This window comes from Thermobia domestica, chromosome 12 (genome assembly GCF_964235325.1).
Source record: "Thermobia domestica chromosome 12, izTheDome1.hap1.1, whole genome shotgun sequence".
In the NCBI taxonomy this organism is placed as follows: Eukaryota; Metazoa; Arthropoda; class Insecta; order Zygentoma; family Lepismatidae; genus Thermobia; species Thermobia domestica.
In genome coordinates, this window is record NC_137465.1 from 21,486,379 (window position 1) to 21,510,635 (window position 24,257).

General features: G+C 33.4%; 1 protein-coding gene across 1 annotated transcript in view; it reads right to left on the reverse strand.

Moving 5' to 3' along the window:
- LOC145666353 (uncharacterized) overlaps nucleotides 1–24,257 on the reverse strand; it is a 65,351-nt gene that overhangs the window by 10,671 nt on the left and 30,423 nt on the right. The window contains exon 6 of the mRNA XM_081733492.1: nucleotides 18,396–18,518. Within this exon, the coding sequence (XP_081589618.1) occupies nucleotides 18,396–18,518 (123 nt within the window). The remainder of the gene's footprint in view (nucleotides 1–18,395; nucleotides 18,519–24,257) is intronic.

Below are 24,257 nucleotides of genomic sequence, written 5' to 3' on the forward strand. Positions count from 1 at the left end.
TTTGAAATATATATATATATATATATATATATATATATATATATATATATATATATATATACTATTTTATAACTATTGGGAATGATTTTATTAGTAACGAGATGAATTTCTTTTTTATTTTATGTTCAATACAAATAAACAAAGACAAGTGTATGCTCCTTTCCTTCTCCTTATCGATATTGTTATATCTTTTCAAATATTTATATATATCCTTTTTGACATATTTATATATACATATAGGAAAATACCCTTTTTTAAATATATATATATCTTCGTATTCTTCGTACGCTGAGCAAAGCAAATCCTAAATTACGTAAAGCTATAGTGGCAAATGCAGACTCTTCAGTGATTCGTAGTATTTTGCGAATGTTGTTATAATGTATTAAAAGGGAATGTACTTCTTACTAAGACACAGAAAGCTAGATTAAAGCGATACAAGAGGACGCTTCAATATATTATGAACAAAGGAAATTCCATGGAAAAGAAGAAATAGCATTTATTAGTGCAACAGGGTAGATTCCTACCGGCATTATTAGCCCCTATTTTAAGTGCTGCATTATCAAGTTTACTATTCCATTAGTGCAACGGAACACGAAAAGAAAACGATTTTAGTTGTATACGATCGTATACAAACACCAGCATCATCATCATCAGCCCTGGAGAAACGTGAATCTAATTTGGATTAAGAAATGCAACATATTTTACAATTAACTTCTCTTAGTAATGAAGAAAAGTAGAATCAATATAATAATGCTCTTCAAAAATATTTACATTTAATACGAAAACAAGAAGAACATGTGACACTTTCGATTAAGTCAACTAAATCAGAGAAACCTGAAGTAGGGGAAAAATATTGTTATCTATACCGAAAATGTTTCGTAAAAGAGCTCAATTACTACTGCATAGAATGAAACATGATAATAATATCACGTGGGTTAATAAAGGAACATCAAAGTGATAATCTAGAAGGATCTCACATTGCAGATTTGATTTGTGATGTGTTTCGATCACGGAAACACAAATCCAACTGGATGGGAACAATTTTGTATTTATTTATCTTCTAATAACACACCCCAAGAGCTTATTGGAAATCCAAAACGTTTGTCATATATTTTTCGACGAACTAAAGCATCACCAGTAGCATCATCGTCAAATCGTTTGCAGAAGACGACGAAGAAGCATAAGAAGAAAAAGAAGAAGAAGAAGAAAGTAGTATATTTTATAAGAAAAAGAAAACATGCATGTAACCGTCCAGTATGGTCAAGATGGAAACCATAAGCAGACAATTAAGCAAAATTTGTTACAACCCTTCACACCCTGCTTCATTTTCAATTGCTAAAACATTGTGGATAGCTACAAAGAAGAAAATTCCTATACACTGTATAAGAGAATGGTTACTGAAACAATCAACATATACGTCAAAACAAAATAAAACATATTACAACTAAAAATTCTGATATAAAGGCTAGTATTGTAGAGCGTTTTAACAGAACTCTAAAAGAAAAATGTGCAAGTATTTCACAAAGTATCAAACGTATAATTATGTAAATGTATTACCTCTTCTTGTGAAATACAATGAAGGTTAACATTCAGGCATTAATATGGCACCTGCAAATGTTTCTCAAAATAACCTATTACAAGTATGGCATAATCAGTATGATAGTAAAAAGAAGAAGAATCCGAATTTCTCAAAACATCTTAAGATTGGCGATACAGTACAAACTAGAAAAATAAGCGTACATTTGATAAGGGAAAGATGGAAAATTGGACTTGGGAAATATTGAAAGTGAAGAAGATAATAACTAGAGATCCACCTGTTTATGAAATAGAAGATTTAAACAAGGAACCACTGGATGAATTATTTTACTGGACCAATTATAAGGAATTAGAACCTGTGACGTTATCAAAAACGTTTTACATAGATAAAATCATCCGTACAAGAAGAAAAGGCAGCAGAAAAGAATATCTTGTTCATTGGAAAGGATATCTTTCTTCTTTCGATTCCTGGATACCTGCATCATCTGTGAAGATGATCAAGAAATACAGTGGAACCTAATGGACATGTTTACGTTACGCTTCCCAGTAATAGTTCTATGCAATATTTTCCTGAAAACACCTTAACATCATACACTACTAAACTTAATCAAAGAATGGAATTCCGTGAAAAGTGAGAAGTGGCTATTGTTGAGATTCACTATCCTCATTCAATTTTAAATATTAATGAACAATATAATAATTTTTTTTACAAACGTGCAAAAAGTGATGAATGGAAGTTTGGACATTATTATTATACTGACATTTCAGAGTTGATAAAAGTAATTAATAAGTACAACAGATTCACTAATTTACATATTTCCTACATTCGTGACAATAATACCTGTTTTATACGACGTCTTCATAAAGACATAGATGTGGACGTTGCATTATCACCAAGTGTTACTGCGATGATGGGATTTGTTTGGAACGTTGATTTAAAGGATATGCAACAAGGCCCAAGAATTCCGAATTTACGTTTAGGACTTCCATCTACAATGTATGTATATTGTGATATAATTTAATCCGTATTTGTTGGAGATACTGTAGCACCATTATTACGTATCATAAATATGAATCCTGTGAATCATACATTTGGGAGTAGTGCTATAGAAAGTTGTAATCCTCCACATTATGTACCTATTGAAAAGATGCATTTTGAACACATCTAAATAGATATAAGAGATAGTAAGGCTCTCCACTGACATTCACGTTTAGAACTATATGCGTTAAAGTACATTTTCGACCAGTGCGCCAACATCAATAATTATGAATAATTCATAATTACAATATTATCAAAAACAAGCTCTTCTGGAACTGGAAACGTTTTTGTTGGATCACCGATCACCTTATCAAGTTGGACATGGTACTGGGAGTTTCCTTGGAGGATTATTTCGTTCTGTCATGCCATTAGTAAAACAAGGAGCTAAAACAATAGGAAAAAAATCACTAAAATGTGGAGCAAACGTTATTAATGATGTCATCATCGATAAACAAACTATCATCGAATCCTTTCATGAACAAATGGTGAAGCGAGGTCCATCTTGCAAGAAAAAGCTAAAAATAAGCTGAAATCTATGCTACGATCTGGATATCAGCGAAGGAAAAGAAGAATTACACATCATTCCATTTTTAACCCTTCATCATTACACATCATCAAGCGGAAGAAGAAGAAGTGCAAGAGGAAACGTACACAGAAAACAAGGAAAAGTCAGTCTTATAAGAAGAGGAAATTATCAGACGATATCTTTGATTAAATCATCGTCATGGCTTTCTTACATCATCAATCCTGCGAGTGTGTAAAATGTAAACAAGACATTTTTTCTACAAAACCAACGCAAAGCAGTATATTAGATAATCATGTTGTTACATATAAACCAATCACTCCACTAGCTGATAATGCACCTATAGAATTTGTCATCCCAGGAACAAGTGATGAATACATAGATTACCACATACTCTCCTTTACATTGTAGCTTAAATCGTTAAGCCTGATGGATCAGCATTTGGTGAGAGTGATAAAGCTGTGGCTCCTATTAACGAGTTTTTAAATTCTATGTTCAGTGAAGTGGAAGTGTATTTATATAACAAACTGATATCATTTCTATCTCATAATCATTCATATGGATCATACATCGAAAAACTGTTAAATTATGATGATTCTACTAAAACCACTCGGCTTCAATGTGCATTATGCTTTCAAGGTACTGCTAGGCATATGGATGCACATCTAGTGCTAATAAGGAATTTCAACAACGTTATGAATTAGCAAAAAATAGTGCAAAATTTGACATGCTTGGGCATCTTCATTGTGATATTTTTAATGAGAATAAATTTTTAATGCAAGGAGTAGAATTGCGCATAAAGGTAATTCCAGAAAGCCAAATTTTTGTCTCATCACTAGTGATTCGTCTATTGAGGCTAAACATATTATAAAGGATGATGTTAGTACTACAAAAAAAACTAGCACATAACAACCTTCTTCAATCAACAACAGCCGAAAATTCAGAGAATAAAAGATCGTCAGCGTGTGCATTGACAGCATCATTGTACAGCATGACGTCCATCAACGTTCAATCATCACCCTCAGCATCATCATATGAAACTTAGTGTGGAGTGTAAACAAAAAGTGCATTTTTTAATTAATTCACACAGTGAACATGAAGAAGGAACTGTTTAAACACGTTTTTCTTAAAAAAGATGTACTATACTTACCATCTTTTTTTCTTGTGTAAATATTATTATCAATAAATGGTTTGTATTCTTTTTTCTTTGAAAACGAATGTTGTATTTATTATTTTCTACCATTTCCTAATAAATATGTTTCATGATCAATTATGTAATTAAAAAATATATTATAAAGCACATTTTGTACCTTTTAAAACTCATTGAATTAAAGAATTTCATACTGTTTTTAAAAAAAATTATCTAGAACTGATTTTTTAAAATTCAATGATGTGATTATATTATTAAATAATAATAATAATGAATTCATAAATTTAATAAGTTATACTTTCATAACATTAAAATTAGTATGTGAATTCTATATTAGTTTTATGATGATGGGAATTTGATTTAAAATTTAATATTAATTATTTTTAAGTTTTCTTTATAATTAAAATGCTTATCATACTTAAGACACAGTTCTATAACAGTAATGAATTCAAATACTAACTTTTTCTTTTATTTAAGAAATATTTCAAGTATGTGAATTCATTATTATCATAAATAATACTTATAGTATACAAGGAAAATATGTTAGGATTTCCTTGTCATAAGAGAATATTAGTACACTAAAAAACCATCATATTGAAGTGTATTAAACGAACACAAACACAAATAAAAATGTCAATTTTACTATATTTTTATTCTTAAATTTATAACAACTGTTCACTATAAATAAAAAACAAATCAATTTTCTTCTTTATGAAGAGACGTTCACCTCATCGATACCGTCCAAAGGTTGAGTATTGGTTTCCTTCCACTATGGCTGTATTTGTACGCTATCAAATAATTCAGCCATAATTGAGTCTATGAGTTTTTGTTTGCAAAATACTTTTATTTCCAATTTTAATCTTTCACCGTCAATGTTCACATCACTCTTTTTATCAATAGATACACTTGGAAAACTAATGCTCATTCCATTACTAATATTCTGTTCAATCACACATGTATAAATTTCGGCTAGTCCTGTACATGTAAGACACTGCGATTGTACATGATTACGAATAGTATCTGTACACAAGTCAAAATATGTCAAAATATTCACGTAGCACAACACTGCAAGCTTTACTGTTTTTCACAGCATGTTCAATACACGGTAATATTTCCAACAAATAAAGCTAATCACTTGAATTTAAGTATATAGTGTTTCCACGGGAAGAAGATTTCCTTTCTTCTCTAACATCACTATTTTTTTCACTTATTAGTTTTCGCACCACCAGTTCGTTTCTTCGTCCAATAGTCCGGAGAATTCAAATAGTCCGAAACAAACGGGGTCAAATGTACAAGTTTCTCCAACTCTGCCAAATTTAACTTCACTCCAAACACAAGGCCTTTATCAACACGAATCACTGGTTGAAATGTGTCACTATGCAGTCTAATACAAATCAATTTGGTTTTCATTGAATTAAGTCTATATTCAACATTTAACAAGTACTCTTTCTTAGTAGCCATAGTTGATGCACAAGCACTCAGACATGTTACTCCGGCAGCTGATCAACACAGAATAACGGCACTATGCATACAGATGACTGTGCATGCATGAAGGGGAGGACGAAGAGGAAAATTCATGTTTCATCTTGTTTATACATGCCACCATACACTTACAATGAAGATGCCGATTTAGTAAATTCAAGATCGTGCATATTACGTCTAGAGAAATTAATCTTCATTCCTTTATATGTTAAACATACATTTCGACCTTGTAAATATGTTAATAATGCACCATCATCTGCTTCCAATTTTTCAGTAGAGCGTCCTGGTAAAGTCACTTTTTAGCTTCCGTCAAATGTCACACAGGCCTTCCAGTCATATATCGTAGTAATTATCTCACAGTTTACAATACGAAATGGTACGCCAATCTGCAAATCTCGCATTTTTGTAAAGGGAATTAATGTTGGCATATTAAGCTTATCTAATAAATTCATTGACGATGTGATCTTTACTTTGACGTTTCTTCCTTCGTAAAAGCTGCCTGTGTAATGATCTACACAATCACATACGTGTACGCTCTACGTTCCGTTTCCGACGTCATCATCCTTTCATTCGCTACTTTTCATTACGTGATCCTCCTACTTTACACACACACACACACACACACACACACACACACACACACATATATATATATATATATATATATATATATATATATATATACATACACATTAAAACTTCCTTCTAATAAGAATAGCCAGGAAATGCTACACCTCCTTGATAACAACCCAATTTTACGTGAGAACTCAAGGCCAAATTCCACCTAGCAACTAACGAGCTTACGCACATAGTCATAATACGTTATTCCCATCTAGCAACTAACCACGCAGCGCCCAGGGAATGTTCCCAGGGCGAAAATTTCTCACGGGGAGTTCTAACACTTAACAACACTGCTCCAATACATGTCTATGCCTACATTCACCTTAGCAACAACCGTCTACTAACAGTCGCTCACGGTCAAATTTCCCATAGTGAATTATTCACTACTACCGATTCCTTTATAATCATCCACTCTCTTTAATCATCTGTCTTCCTTTGCCTACAGCACATAGTCTTGAAACATAAACGTAGAAATTTCATTTTATTTTATTCAGTAATAAGCCACTGTAACTAGTTTGTTATCATTACTGTGAGACCACATCTGTTTATTTGTTGGTTTAAATGTTAACTCATGTGCTCAAAACACTTCAGCCAATTTGTAAATGTTCACATGGACTACTATAAACAATTAAAGTGCTAAAGAAAACGACAGTAAGCGCGAAGATATTGTGATGAAATAATATTGCTAATGTGTAAAGTAGTTCGATAATGGCACTGGTAAATTATCAGAATGCTCATAAACATAATTATCATTGTAAGTTTGTGCGCCTTGTGTTGAAATCAATAAAGAATTTAGATTATTTTTACTTGGAGAAATGTTTTTTCAGTATTCATTTCCTTAGGCATTCCCTCAGTTCCCTCAGATGCCTAACTATCGAATCGACGATGAACTTGCATTAAGAAATTAGCACTCTACTATCAAATAACTATGCTTTTATATTGTTGATTTTTTTCTTAAGAATGAATGAAATTATCTTCATAACGTCGGTGGGTGACCGTAACATAAGAATATTAATTAGTTTCTTCCCTCAGACCGCAAACAATGTCAATAATATAGCAAATTAATACACTTCAACTTTGTTCTAAGATCTTTAAGTATATTCAAATAATTGGTAATAAATAAATAAATAGTTTGGTTTTCAAATAAACCTTAAATTCTGTTACTTTTCTTACTCTTTGTGTTATTTGCAACGTCGTACACATTTGAAAAACATGCATCGTATCTTTCGCTAAGCCGTTTCCCTAGTGAGTAAAGCAGACTCTTTCTCCTATACCGACCTGTGACGTACAAACATGGTGGTCGTTGTTTTTAGCGCACGAGTAGCAGATCGGAATTCAATCGCATTTTTCGACTAGTTAGTATCGTCGCATGAGCGAAAGGTAGCATTCTCTGTAATCAGCTAGCTCTTAAGTTTTTTTAGAGTAATAAAATCAGTGGAAATGTCCATTCTGGAGTTGGTATACCCAGTCAGAATTCGGGTTAACTTTCCAAGTCGTTGACAGTAAAAACTATATCAATCTGGAACATTTTAACACAGTCAAAACTTAACATATTGAAGAGTAGCTAAATTTAAAGAACTTCAGAAAATCCTTCCCTCAGAGAGGGGTAAAAATATGAGCAGCACTTGAAACGGTACTGAGTACCTTACTAGATCACTAAATACTGCTGGGCGAATGCACACCTTATTAGTAGCACATTCTCTTTTAGTAACACATTATCGCTTATACATACTTGAATATTTGTTTATTAGCGCCATATACAATTATTAATTTCATACTTTTGTTTCTATTTTACACTGTATTTTTTAATAACTTATATCGTAGACATTTGTTTCTTTTCTGATTTTTTATAATGTTTAATATTTTTCTGTGAAGAAAATATATTATATTATTTTGTATCTGAAAACAATGTAGTTCAATATCTTTTTCTATTGTAATTTCTTTATTCTTTGTGTACTATTTCTTTTATTTAAAAAAACATGCACGTGATTAACTGTTTATTAATGGCTTTACAGACTTATCGTTGCCAGAAGTCATCTATAAATAGATCAGTTAATTAATCGGATTATTTTAAAGTAATTTTCGAGCACCATCGTTTCAAATGGTAGATCTAGATAAAGAAATCACAGCAAATAATTCAGAAACCTCAGAGAAATATGCGCCATATCGTGCAAAAATGGATAAAATTTTATACAGAGTTTATCATGGAATGTGTTTCGAATCAGTGCAGGAAGTAAATTGATAACTAATTCTTGACATATTTAAACTCAAAGCTCTTGAAATTCCGACCAAGTCTTAGAACATATGTATTAAAATTGATTTGTATATACCAAAGTTATTGTGGAGTATATCGTTAAATCGGGGAACAGGAGTTAAATATCCTTCCTCGTTTTATATTATATTTGAAAGCACATCCTAATCATGATTTGATATCTCCAAAACTATATGCAATTTTGCATTAAAGTGACATATATATTCGTTTCCTGACTTATAATGAAGTGTGTGAAGTGACTTTAATCATAAAAATAATTTGAAAGAACTCATGTAAATAAGAACATTAGTTGTTACATAATATGACGAAAGCAAAATACAACTTACTCATAGCTAAGAAAGGTTAAGCAGGTTTGTTTATAGTCCTTGTGATAAGCAGAACTATACAAGCGTGATTAAGTAACTTATATTGAATTGCTTATAATGTAAATACGAAAAAAAAATTGAAAATTTCTTGTCAGAAGCAATCTCTAAATAAATTATCTATTTTTAGACTTACCCTTAACTTTCCTCCATAATTAATAGTCTTGAAGTTGAAATTCACTTTGGTACTTTTATCCACGGTGACGTTTAACACAGAGACTCTAAAATATGTTTACATTTTAGTTGCGTTTCTAATATCAACTTAATGAAATCTGAACTATTAATTTTAAGTTTGACAAGGAAACAATTTATTTTCCGGGATATGGTGTATTCAATGTTCGTGTACATGCAACCTATGGATCAACAACTCGACGTGTCGAAAGAAAGTGATTGGTACCAATCCAGTACATCGTACATAATTTGCTTTCCAAGGGTATGATGCATCTGGCAATGCGTACACAATAATTTATACTAATGAAGTTATGTTGACCAAGGGAAAATGAAAACGTTAAACAACAAAGTTAGGCTGTGGTAATGGTACTGTAAGAATACAAGTCAATGCACTCTTTTCTGTTTACCAGAAGTGCAACATTTTGGTGTAAATTACTTTATTTGTTTAATAGTTCATTGATGTAAATGTTGGGTATGTTCAATCTTTGAATACACAACAAAGAATACATACAGAAAAGCATCTTTCAATTTGCGGTCTGTGGAAATCCCTTTTGGTCGTCTGCATGGTGCGAAGAAAGAACAATTCAACATATTGTTAGTAGCAAAGGTTTGGCACAGCCATCGAGTTTCGCACATGGCGTCATGGTTTGCCACAGTAGTCAGCACTCAGCATGTTTGGCCTGATCCGCTTGTCTGTGATTAGTGGACTCACTATGGAAAAATCAGACAGAACCCTACTCAATACCTCTTTGGTACTCAGCGATGCACCTAGAAGTGTTTGTTTCATGGGGGTCCAAAGTCGAATGTCCGGACTATCGTGAGTGTGCTCATTATGCAGGCAAAACACTTAATTATTTAAAAAGAATTGTAAAGTTTTTAGAGGTCCCAAGCCGTTTAACCCCCTATGTGGGTGCATCATTGCTGATACTCATTTACGGTATTGTAACCATTCACAATTTAAGTGAAAACAACCATGTATTTATTTCCTTTCAAAATCTGTGTCTATATTTGAACTTACATTTTACAACTTATCCTCTTGTCTAGGCAAACCACGATTCGTTCACTCAGTCGACGGTTATCTTCAAAATTTTCACATAGCTGACATTAGGTCAGATAGTAGTTCCTGCATCCCCAAGTAAGAGATTCTGCTGTATCCATCATATGACAGATTACTTGAGATTAACAAGTTTTTCTCGAGTTTTATTTTCTATATATTTCTTCTGAGCGACTGGACATCCCTTTTCCCTGAAGATAAATTAAATACCACGTAAGGAAAATGTCAGTATCTGAACTAATTGCTTTTTTTTTTCTGAAGACGAGTTGATTGATATTTAGGTTGCATGTACGCATTTACTGAACGCACTCGATCCTCGGAATGAATTAAACCCAAAAGTAGAATGATTCATTATTTATTTTAGGAAACGTTTTCATAAATGATTTGTTTAAAATAATTTTTTATCATCTAAAAACTAAAACGAGAACTAAAATTATGCTATGATGCGTAATTAATTACTCGAAAGTTTAGTATTGATAGCAAGAAAATCTCGGTTGAATTGATTTGAAGTCAATTTGTATTAATATTTTTATTGGAAACTCGATGAATAATAGTCATCGTAGGGAGTGATTGATGATCTCTTGTTCTCATGTGTGTGTGGTACCCCATTGTTCGCATGCAATGCTTCTATTCAGGAAGAATAAAAGTGTGACTATAACAATCTCCAATATATCAGTAACCTAATGTTCAACGTACCATTTACACATATTAAGCAAAGGCGGAAATCATATCATGAACTACTTCGAGCGATACTTGACCTGGGGCGCAAAGCAGAATTCATGCCTCACGTATTCTGTGGCTATGGTACCGCCAGATATTAATGTACACTCATGTCCAAAATTATTGTCGCATGTCTATAAATATGTTGTTGTAGGAATATAATTTGATAACGAATTCGAACGGTATTTCTTATAATGTTAGCATGATATAATCGGCAAAGACATGTATGTGGAAAATTTCATGTCAAAAGAGCAATAAATAAGAACAATAAAACGAAAATAAAACTATCTTGTCCATTTAGCAACATTTTATTTTACTCATTCTACTTTTCGTATTTATAATTCTTTTCCTATGAAATTTACCACAAATATACATTTCCCGATTATACACACAGTATCAGTATTAAAAGTACCCTGCAAAATCATTATCAAATTATATTCTTACAAGAAGACAGTTATAGATATGCGACAATCATTTTGGACATGAGTGTACATTCATTTTTCTGTAGAAATACGAGTTCTTGGAGAAAGGAGATTATCGTGTAAGTCGGCAGGCTATGCATGATATTCTCTGTTACATTGTAACTTCAGTCTTCTATGGCAAGAAGTCAAAAGGTGTAATATCGATGATCACCATGGAAAGATATCACGATATTGTTGATAAGGAAATGTTTATGTTGATGCTGTGAATGTTCAGAATGTGATTGTATGATCTGGAACATGCATGCACATAAGACATCTATTCCATCGGTGATATGGAACTAATCGATTTGAATGTTTACATCGATATGTTTCTCGTTTGATTTCATACTTGCTCACTATTGTTGCAATTGGAGTACCAATTTCGGGTATGGATAATAAGCAGCTTCGATTTGCCGTTATTGTTCTGCAACAAAAGGCAGAAATCTGCAAGCATGGATTAACGGAATGTACGATTTGAACAGTTGGGCCACACTAAAGTGAAGGGATACTCTTTAACGATATACCTTGACTTCTAACCTTCCTGAATTATTATCGTCAGCTGTTGATACCCTTTGAGTACCGAGGCTAAATGAGACGTGAATTTGCGTTTAAAGGTAAAATCTGAATGCGTTCAGTGGCCACTACCGGAAATTGAACCAAAGATCCTGTGCATTAAGGACAAGCGCTCTATTCAGTAGGTGAGGCTTGTGATTAAATTAATACACAATAACACACTGAGCAAGGCTATGTGATAATGGTCTGATGAGAAGGATTGGAAGTTTGCTGAAGACACAGGTATTGTGTTGAAACTGTTACGTGATAGTTTTTTTTTTACATATTGCTACGTCAAGCTCTGTGTGTTATTGTATATTAGCACAAAATGGAAACAAGGCCAGATAGAATAGTTATGATTAAATTGTGCAGATGATTTGTAACGAGTGCATCACTAATCACTTTCTATCATTCTATTATTCACAAGTTCTTAAAACTTTGGTTGACGGGATAGCCTGCTGGTGTGATGGTGCATAAATATTTTCCGGATTTCTACTCTTTTCCACTTTAATTCGATTCCAGGCTGAGTTTCTTCGTGACAGTACTTTTAACGTACGAACTTTCGGGAAACTAGAAATGAGTTCGATTCCCAGTGGGAGTTCTTATTTTTGCATCCTACGTTAAGATGTAGTCCCATCCATATCTAAAATAGTCTCTGCTGAAAAGAGACGCACAACTCCGAACAATCAAGCAATTTCTCCTAGAACTTGAAAATGTTATTCGCTTAGTATTAATTTTGAAATACTAACCCTTTAGGGATTCTTAGACTTATAGAATCCGAAATTGCAAGAAATTGCTTTGAGAATTTAAATATATGTACCAAATTGAGAAAATTCATAAATACTTATTTTTTCTATTATAGTAGAAAATTACGGAACAATGTTCTAGGTCATCAACGTATAGGATAAGTGTAACCTACAATAAACTAACTGAATGTACAAATAGTACTGGTATTCAAACTGACTCCTTAAAAAACTTAAAACAGAAGTTGCAACGATATCATAAACACGCATATTGTAACTAAACACAAAACCTATTGTATTCTATTTCTAGAAATTCTACGATATGTTTAACGTTTAACAGAAAAAATCCAGAATGATGAGATATACCTATCAATAGATGTCTCAGCTGTACAAAATTGTGCGAGTGAGTGTAAATGTTCATATATAGTTTTCAAAAGAACTTTTGTTTTGTAAAATAAAGTTGATGATGAAAGATAAGAAAGGTCTATCTCATTTGATTTATCTGTGCGTGCGCAAATTTGCGAACTAATTCCCTTGTTTACAAGTGACAACATATGACAGGGATACAAGAGGTATTGGCTCCACTTGGGATTTCTTCCATATAGAGTTTTTCAAGAAAAGCAAAAGGATATGTTGAACCGATTCAAATTTAATGGAAGTAGTCGTCTCGTACTTTAGTTCTTTATGAGGTGAATACTGGAAACTACTTAACATGGCATCAAACATTAAAACACGTAGGTAACTACAAACTTAGTTTCCCCATATGAAAATAGAACTTAAAAATACTAAATAGTATTAAAACACTAATTTAATACGTCTAATTAATACTAAATAGCATTAAAAACACTAATTTAATACGTCTATATCAGTGACGGATGCAGAAAAAAACATCGTGTGCTAATAAACGGCATTAATGAAGAAGCGTAGAAAGCGATGCACAAACCATGCTTTACCGGCTTCATCGCCTGGTCGTATAAACTTCCATGTGGTCTTGTGTCATAACTTTAAGAATTTTATTTCAGTATAGAGAGGTGAGTGGAGTTGGAGGGGAGACAGATAATAAATAAATCTCATTCTTTTCAGTTTTGTTTATAGTCCTACGGGTTTGAAATACTGATGAATTAGTTAACAGATAGAAAGAAGTTGTCCCTATCGTTACAATGGAAGGACTATTCAGATATCACGTTCAATGTGGTGATGCGTGGTCAGCTCTCAGATATCATTATTTCTGATTTTCTCGAGCTGAGTTCACTACTTCTTAATTCACGTAGTTTTGCAATTAGCTCGTGGTGACAAAAAATGAAAATGAAATCTTTCAGTTTTACGGCCGAAGATTGTGCCTTGAAGGCTAAAGAAAATTATGATAATGAATGAAGTTTGGAATAAAGAAATTGGAAGGTAACGAATGAACACAAGAAAACTCACGCTATTGTGCTTGTTCACCACAAAACCTACTTGGTGCGAGCTAGGATCAAACCAAAGACTGGTACTTTACCACTAACCCTCTATGACCCTTCCTGATGATAGGTCAACACGTTACTAGTGAAATTGGGAGTAGAACCAGAGACCACACACTACGAAATCGCCTGCGTTACAATTCGGCTAAGCAGCTGAATAAAATTAAAAAGGATTTTCGCAACATCATATTATTAATGCTCTTAGTCGCATCTGTAGGCGATACATTTTAATAGATATGCTAAGAGAAAGAGTCTTTCCTCGTGAAAGAAGAATCCAGTACATAACCTATTTGTTGAAACCTTATGTAGTTTTAAATTAAGCTTCCGGGAAGTAAGTTTTGTTTCCAACATGACTATATAATATTTGTGATAAATTATAAGAAACATTAAATTATCGTGGATCATGAATAGAATCATGGGCGGCGATTAGAGGGGGCAAGAGGGGGCAGTTGCCCCCCACTTTTTTGAAGTGACGCCCTAACTTATATAATTTTATTTGGAAATGTAAACAGGGTGTCCATACAATTTGGGGAAAAGATCTCTGACTTTTCCCTGACTTTCCTTGACGAAAGTTCCAGATTTCCCTGACCCCTGAATAACTTAAAAATATAGAAAAAAGAAGCCTCCACATCCCCCATAATTGGCCTTGTTGTCTTCCGCTTCTGTTTCTTTCTTTTTTCAATTTTCTTTGCAAAGGAATGTAAATTTATAAACATATGCATTAGGCCGATATTGATTAGGCCTACATATTACACAAAAAGTAAAGTTACAAACGAAAGTGTGCAGTATACAGAGTACTTATGATATGAAAAAAATACACATTATAATACCGATTACACAGCATTATAATATTGCCTATAGTAATAAACAGTTCATACATGATTTTACTGATTATTAAAAAAAAATAAAATATATAACACACACACACATTATGTAACACATAGCTACTTTTGCTGGTGCAGTTGTTAAATGCAACCCATTTAGAAATGTGTTTTCATCCTTACTCGCATAGTTTTCTTCTCCTTGATCTGAATATCCTTCTTGTTGTCTCCGCAGTTTAATTTTCTTCTCTTCTTTCTCCAGCTCCTTTAGTTGTTGCTGAATCTTCCGTTTCTCTCTCCTCTTCTTGTCTCCAGCATTTATTTCTCTTTTCTTTTCCAAATACACCTGATATTGTCTCATTGAACTTCTCACTGAATTTATCATGCCTCTTGTAATTATTAATCCTGATGATACAACTATTCTCATCACAGAATCATATATGATCCGTTAAGGCCATCAGAGATTCTTCTTGTAAGTTGTCAACAATGAGAATTTATTTATTGTGAAACCACTTTCAAAAAATGTGTTTCCGTGAAAGAAGATAAAACACAATTTCATAACTTACCATAAGTGAACGAAGTTCTTCCCATTTCCTAAGACAAGTACAAAAAACTCATCAAGTCCAATACTATCTCTATCATTGGCTATGAATTCATTCGAGTGTTCTTTAAATTCTTTAGTCTGAGCTTTCACTGTGAGCTGGAGATACTATTTCTTCGCGTTCTCAGCCACTTGTCCAGATATCCTCTTGGCACCATGTAATTCTTCTAGAACACCGTCTACCCTTTTGAGCAAATATGCCAGGATGCAATTAGATATGTGTTTTTCGCAGAAAATTAGTTTCTACAACTATATCAGAGAACACTGTCTCCCTCAATACCATCATTGAGGACACTACATTTTGCATCCAGTAACAGTAAAGAAATCAACCCTATTTCATAAAATCAGTAATTGAACAGTGGACAAAAATCGATTTTTCCCTGACCAATCTGCCATTTCCCTGACTTCACCTGATGCATTTTTACTTCCCTGACCTTTCCCTGACTTTCACTTATTTTCCAGAATGTGGACAACCTGGTAAAGGTTTCTTTTATGTATTACTGTTTTATAGAAAAAATGGTGGCTTATGATATTTGCCGTTGCGTGAGTACGTATTGGATATTTGTCTTCCCGTGGAGTTAAGAAAGTTACAGGAATTGCGTTTTAATTGCAATTCAAAGCAATTAATATTGCAATTGCATATTTCCTTAAATGTCATAGCATATGCTTGCAGTACTTACTGTATTTCATTTTCTAAGAGTAAAAACATTCATTTAATGGCATGCGTGGAATTAAAAGTATAAGTTGTTCATTAATTCCTAGTTTCAATATAACTTCTGCAAAACAAGCGTCATTATTCATTACTATGATTAATATTGTCCCTTCTATTTCTTTGTTTAGCAAATTTATTAAATAATCTGATCACACAATTTTCCAGACAGAATTTTAAGATGTTCATGAGCAAGAACTCAAACCTCTTTTTACACTTTCGTTGTTTAAGAGTATAAAGAGCTAGTACCTACCTGTATTGCTCTTACGAATTTACTTTATAAAATAGAAATACGATATACGGCATTTTAAGTGAAAAAAGATAATATCCTATTAGTTATACAACCTTTCATCAAACAATGTTAGAAACAATCAGGAAATCTAACATTGATATACAATTGTTAAGATCATGTCTTGCCCCCACTTTTAACATCTAACCGCCGCCACTGAATAGAATATACTGCATATGAAGAGAATCAACTTTTAATATCATAAGAAAGATAGGCTTAAGTGCTTCAAACCCCTCCTTTACGTCACTGATCTACAGTGTAAATTTACTTGTAATAGTATGGTTGAATAAAATATCAATTTTAAAACAGTTTTTACACTTCTGTCTACGCACAGGCAGCTGTTTCTGTTTATTTTATTAAATTCAATGTGGGAATACTTTTTGTTCCTTTTCTGCAAAGTTGTAATAGTCTATATAGTATTTCTAATTTCAGAATACGTTACTTATAAGATTTTTATTCGTTTCCATTTTCCACTTTAATCTATAACAATCAGCTCTATAAAATTACAACATAATAAAGCATGCAGTGACTTTTGGTGCTCGTATGTTCTGGTCATCCTGTAAAGTAAAGCAGAAAAGCCCTGACACCACTCCTTCAACTAGTAGCAGCATATAAATTCACCACAATGAGTCTACAAAACAAACGCACAAACTCGTCAAATGGATAATACCTATTTAGAAAGAACTGAAGCTAAAGTTTACTAATCATTTGTTTTACTATTACACTAACAGTAAGTTAGCACACAGTGTGGTTAATGAGTTGTATGTCAACATTCTAATTAACACTTACACTGTTTAATTTGTGTTTAACTATTTATTGTCGAAAGTAATACAGATATCAATCGATATTTCACATTTTTATATTAAAAAAATGAGATTGAGGGTAAGATATTTGAGAAAATCAAGGTAAACGAATTTGTATGGCAGTAAAATGTATGTAATTCATTAACATTTGATGCAGATAATCCCATTTATTTTGATGGAAGAGGTCATTTATTAATTTATATACTGTATGTAAAATATAGACTACAATGAAAGAATTGAATTTTTTCCTGTAGACGTGATTTTAGTGAGGCTTCTCGGGGTATCAGTCAGATGAAGGTATTGACATTCAATGTTTCGAATGCAGACATTGTATTCATCTTCAGGAATTATAATGAAGAAACTGGAGATATGGGTATGTATATATGGTGACTATTTAGGAGCAGAGGTATGAATGGGGGTTTGTGATTGGCTGAGGGAAATGCTGTTTTCGGATTGGCTGAGCAATGCTGGCTTCTGATTAACTGTTGTTGGGGCTACGAGAAATGGCTGTCATCAATGTGGCCACAACAACAACAGCCAATCAGGAGCCAGCATCCGTCATCCAATCAGAAGACAGCATCTCTCTCAGCTAATTACAACCCCTCATTCATAGCTCTGGTCCTAAATAGTCGCCATATATACGTGCCCATATCTCCGGTTTCTTCATTACAATCCTTGAAGATGAATGCAATGTCTACATTCGGAATGTCGGATGTCAATACCTTAACCTGGTTGGTAGCCCTAGAAGACTTATTAAAATAGGCTACAATATTAAAGAGTATATTGTATTTGTTGTTATTTCTTATCTCCTAACAGAAACATACAAGTACTATTTATAAGTAAACTGTATTATTCTGTTGACTTAGATTTCATTTACAAAATAGTATTTTCCTCAAAAATCAAGATTTGCATAATGCGTTCTACATTTTCCGAATAATTTTCCTTCTAGTTCGGCTAATAATATTCGGCTAATAATTTCACGTCCTTTAATTCCCTATAGTGGCGACCCTAATGAAGAACACAAATTACCTTCCTAGTCTAGAGTTGATGACATAGCAGTTACCAATAATCGTAGGCATAATTTCAAAGTATTCACAGCAATTAAAAGGCATCCCATTCAATACACATTCTAGTATTACTTCCTCACACGGCCTGAAAAAGAAAATATTAAATAATTTTCCTGTAAATAATAGCAGTGAGTATTGTATAAGTTGTCCACTAAGGATACTATTGAAACATAACAAATTTAGCCAAGTGCTACAGCAAATTTAACCACTCGGAATTCTGTCTAAGTTGTACCTTATTTGAGAACACTGAGATATTACCAACATAAACAGATTGTAATTTTCCATAAGAAAAATCCATAGTGCAGAACTGCAGTTTTATTTATCAAATCTAAAGGATGCAGATAAAGGTTGTGACATTTTGGTGTCCGCTATTGATTCATTGGCGTAGAAAGTCGGATGTTTTATATGAGGCCTATTGTCAATAGTGGAGTCAAATTTTACATAGATTCACCTATAGGTCATGTATTTATTTGAGAATTATAAATTGAACGCCAGTCTATAGCTGTGTAATTGAATATATTATGATGAAAGTGCCACAGAGCAATTTATACATGATGTTTACAATTTTACAATAATTAATGCCATACAGAATAGCAAGTACTGTTCACTATCCTGGCATAAGCATTTACACAGTTGAAAATGTGTGCATAGTGTAGCGATTTCCAATACGCTACATTATTTTTATGATATATACATTAAATTCTGTTGTTGTGAAGTAAATTTACTGTTTAAAAAGGGCAGAGAAATAAATTGATTAAAGTATTCTTTTTAAAAAAAAGAAAGGAAAAGGATTGTATTATGTAGGAAGGAATTCGTTTTGTTTTTCTTTCTTTCGCTCTTATTTCTGTAAAAGCTTGAAGTTGTAAGCGAAACACCTTTTCTTTTCGTTAGCTGTGTGTTTCAATGACGTAGCACGGGAAGACGGGATAGTGAGTGACACGCCCCCTTTTGTGGCTTCGGTTGCTTCGTGCTAGCTATGCCTCGTCACTTGCTTTGAAGGTGATACAGGGAGTTAGTGGAAGTTTTCGTCCATGCAGCAGCTTACGGTTGAAGTCGGGAAATTTGTATTACATTTATCTTTCCTTGTCAGTGCAAAAATCTAAAATATAAAAATACCGTGAAGTAATGTAGTGAGTGTAGAGTGTTTTTCTTTTCCGAAAAATGTATGAAGAAATAACTTAACGTCTGTTTGCTACAGTTTGATAGGCAAAATTGTTAGGCTATGTACAACTGTCTCAATTTAATCAAAGCTGAGTTAGGACTCCTCTTATACTGTCTTGTTGCTAGAAGTTAACAAAGTTAACAATTAAAAGTGAGATTAATTTCTAAAAGTGAGATTAAAAAGTCAGAAAAAAATAGATTTTTAAAACAAAAAGTGAGCTTGTAAAGATTAAGTAATCTCTGAATAACTTTTCTACTTTCTTCGAAGTTATTAAAAAATTGGAATTAATCTACGTAGTGGAATGATAGAGCTAGTACGTAGAAGAGTGGGTAAATACGTTAGTGGCTGTAAATTGAATTACGTTTTTTTAGGAGTAGTGGTTAAAGAGGTCAAAACTATTTAATTTAATAAACGGTAGATTTCTAATTGATAAATTTAACGAGACTATATAGGGAGTTTTAAGAGGAGTAGGGAAATAAATTACAGTACCAGTTTGATCGAATTGAGGCAGAAATCACGTTAAATTCAGACTTACTAAAGGAAGATTATTTAACTGTAAAATTACGCAGTAAGAATATACAGGGAGTTTAAAATTAATAAGCACTGAAATAATAAAATTTATTGCTAAATCGTGTTGCACTATAGTAGTAGCAAGAGAAGGTCTTAGACTGTGGAGCCAGCAGATGATTGGAACCTTTGGGGTAAAAAAAAACTTTCCTTTCTCTTTCTAATTTTCCAAATGTGAAGTGGTAAGTACTTACGAAATTTTTTTTATTACTTGGAAACAGTAGAAATAGTCACTGGGTGTTGAATGCACACGTAAAAAAGAAAAGAAAATAACTATTAATTAAATTATACACTGAATATCTTTTGAGCCAAAATTCTCCACATCGATTACATTTAAAGTTAATAAAATTGAATCGAAGAATGGGTGTTCGCAATTCAAGCTTATAATTCTTTATTGGTCATTAAATGTTTGGTTTTATAGTCCAAATTAAATTGATTTAAATACAGTAAATTCCACTTTTGATGCTATACAAAATCGTTGAAAGATCAGTAATTGTTAGCTATTGTTATCGTTTAAAGTGAAAAATATTAGGTTTTGCCTTGTCACTAAGGGAGATTATAATTATATGGGTTCATTACTTAAGAAAAGCGCACTTTCAGGCAATTCGCGTGTTGAAGAAATTTGTGGGAAATTGAAAGATGTACAACTTGGTAAGCAAAAATTCAATTATGGTAAATCAAATGATAATAAACATTTTAATCCGAAACAAATTGTAACTTCTGCCTTTTCTGGAAAAAATAAGAAATATTCGACGAACAATGGGAAATGTAATAATAAAGGCAACCCTACTTCTCTCACTCATGGCAATTCGGGAGGAAACGGAAGGTGCTTAAGACTGAATAAACCTATGACTGATAAGAAACTAGAGGTTCCGGCAAGTATGGATGACAGTTCGGCTACCTTTGTCCTAGCAACAATAGCAGGAGTTACTGTACCGTGTTGTATAGATTCTGGAAGCACGATTAATCTTATTAGTTCTCGTTTAGTTTCATTGTTGGATGAACCTCAATATAGTTGTAGGAAAACAGACTCAATTGCGATTAACTCCATGATGTGTTCTAGTAGAACTGAACCTCGTATGGTGACTATAGAAGTAAATTTTGGTGTACTGCGATTCGACATAAGCCTCTTCGAAATTGCTGAGATTCCGTGTGATGTTGTTTTGGGAACGCCTTTTTTAAAATCAACTAGGGCTATCCTGGATGTGTCTAGGAATGGAATTTGTTTTAGAGACAGTAATAGATATCTATTATTACGTAAAATGTCATCATTGGCTGACTTTTTTGAAAATGATAGGCAACATATACTAGGAGAGAAACCTAATCGAAGAGAAAGACTTACCGGGAGAGAAACCAGATCGTGCTGACAGAAAACCAGTATGTATTTACCTAACTGGAAATAAGAACTGGATTTCACATAGATGTATGGAGAAAGTAGATGTTTCTATTCAGTGTGAATTGGACTCTGCTTCAGCTCACGTGGGACAGATAGATTAGATGAGACTTATCGAGACGCTTATTTGGATAAAGGGGAGCTCTGTAAATCAAGGAAATAAGGGTGCCGACTGTATAGATCCAGTTAATAGGAATGAAGACCAGTGGTCTGTGTCTTTAGAGGAAGAGTTTTCTCATCGTTTTGCGGAACTTAAAAGACAGTTAGGAATGAGTAGTTCCAGTGACATTGTAATAGGTGAAAATCACACTGAGGAAGAATTGCCGAGGGATAAAAATGAAAGATCGAATATGGTTGAATCCAGTGATGTTAAAACTTCAATGGACGAAAGTGAATTTTGGACTGATTCGGATATTTTGGAATTTGTTCAATCTTTAAAGCGTTCCTACCCGGATGTTGTGACTGAGAGAGTGGGCTGTTATAAAAATTTTCAGTGTAAGCTTTACCTTCGAGAATTTGGTTACTTTAAGGATAAGCCTTTTCCCATTCCCCGGGAAAAGCGTCAGATATTTGAAAATGTAATAATAGAAGTTGTTGCTCAAGATGTTTTAGAGAAAGTAGATCATTCTAATTTTGGTAGCTCGTGTTTCCTGGTTAGGAATCGTGATGGTTCGCACAGATTAGTTCCCAATTACGTTAAACTTAACAGTATGTTATCTGACTATGTGTATACCACTCCAAACATGGAAGAATGCTTGGGAAACCTTGCGGGATGCTCTTATATGTCAATCTGTGATTTACGGAAAGCTTATTTCCAAATTGAGTTTGATAAACAGAGCCGGGACTTGACTGCTATTGTCACACCCATTGGAACTTATCAATATAAGAAATTGCCTGCAGATATAAAGCTTGGGTCAAGTATTCTAGCTCGTTGTATGAAAGATGTCTTTGAAGATTTAGAAGACCATGGTATATTTATTTATTTTGATGACATTTTAATAGCAAATCGTACAAAAGAAGAGCATATGAAATCCATAACATTGGTGCTTGATCGTCCTAGGGAAAGTGGCCTCACGCTCTCGCCAGAGAAATCCTTCTTTTTTGAAAAAGAATTAAATATCTTGGATTTATTGTAGATGGTGAGAACATTATTATGAACCCGAAAGGATTGAAGCCATTCTAAATTTACGAGTACCGAAGACCCATAGAGGAGTTCGGCGTTTTTGTGGAATTTTAACTTTCTACTCTCGTTTCGTACCTGGATTTCAGGAAGTAGCTGCTCTTATTTCAGAATTGAGGTCAACTAAAAAGAAGTTTGTGTGGGGTGAAGCCCAGCAGTTTGCCTTCAAAGAAATTAAAAGACTTTTTGTTGAAGAATTAGTTCTAAAGGTTCCAGACCTTAATAAACGGTTCGTGATCCATGTTGATGTCTCAAGTTGAGGATTAGGAGGGGTAATTTCTCAAAGAGATGATAGCAATGAACTTCGTCCAATTGGATTTTTTTCTAAGAGACTAAGTGAAGCTGATAGACATCGTTCTATATATGAGCTTGAGTTTTAAGCTTAGTAAAAACCATTGTCCGGTTTAAACATTATCTGTTTAAAGAGTTTGACCTCTATACAGACAATAAAGCCTTGAGTTGGATAATCAATAACTCCAAGAGGTTGTTAAAATATGGGTCTTTAATGGAACAGTTGTCTCAATTTTCTTTTAAGATCCACCATTTAAAAAGAAATGAAAATAAGGTCGCCGACTTTCTGTCCAGACAATATGATTGAAGTTGAACCTAAGTTGAACCTAAATTTTGAAGTTGAACCTAAACTTGAAGAAAAATCCGAGAGGAAAGGTGTCGTTCTAGTTAACCTTTGGAAACTACCATTCTTGAGCTGCAACCTTTGACTGAGTTGCACCGTAAGGACCCAGAGCTAAGCAATTACATTAATAGGATCGAAGGAGGTGAGAATATTGCGGATATGCAAATTAGAAATGGATTCTTGTTGAAGAAAGCTAAAGCCAAAAGGAATGAGTGGAAGATTATTGTTCCAAAGGACCTTCAAAGGAACCTAGTGGAGTACTATGACCTTCAGAACTTCACAGGAGGGCATTCTGGTATATACAAGACGATGCAGAAGATTATGAATCGATTTACATGGATTGGGATAGTAGATTATGTCAAGGAGTACTGAAATCTTGTCCAGCGTGCCAGAAATCCAAACCATCGAATTCCAAGAAAATGGGTCGTCTTGGTTCAAGTGTCGTATTAGGATTAATTCGAACTGGATGGTGGACAGCTTAGGACCTCTTCCGGTTTCCAATGGATTTTCATATTTGTTAATAGTGATCGACAATTGTAGTAGGTTTTGTATGCTGGAAAGGCTGAGAAAATTGTCATCTAAGATAATTAGTGATAAATTATGTGATTTATTCACACGTTATGGATTCATCGAATCGCTGTCAAGTGATAATACATCCGTTTTTACGTCCGATTACTTTCAAAAATGTTTGTATAGTTTGGGAATTCGTCACATTAAACAGCCCTTACCACCCAGAGGTGAACGTGGCGGAACGTTACATCAAAACTCTAAAATTCTCCATAAAATCGTATTTTGCTGAACGGCAAAACCAGTGGAGTGGTGTAATACGAGATCTTCAATTTAACCTTAATGTGTGTGAACATGAAGGTATGCGTGCAGTACCTTCAG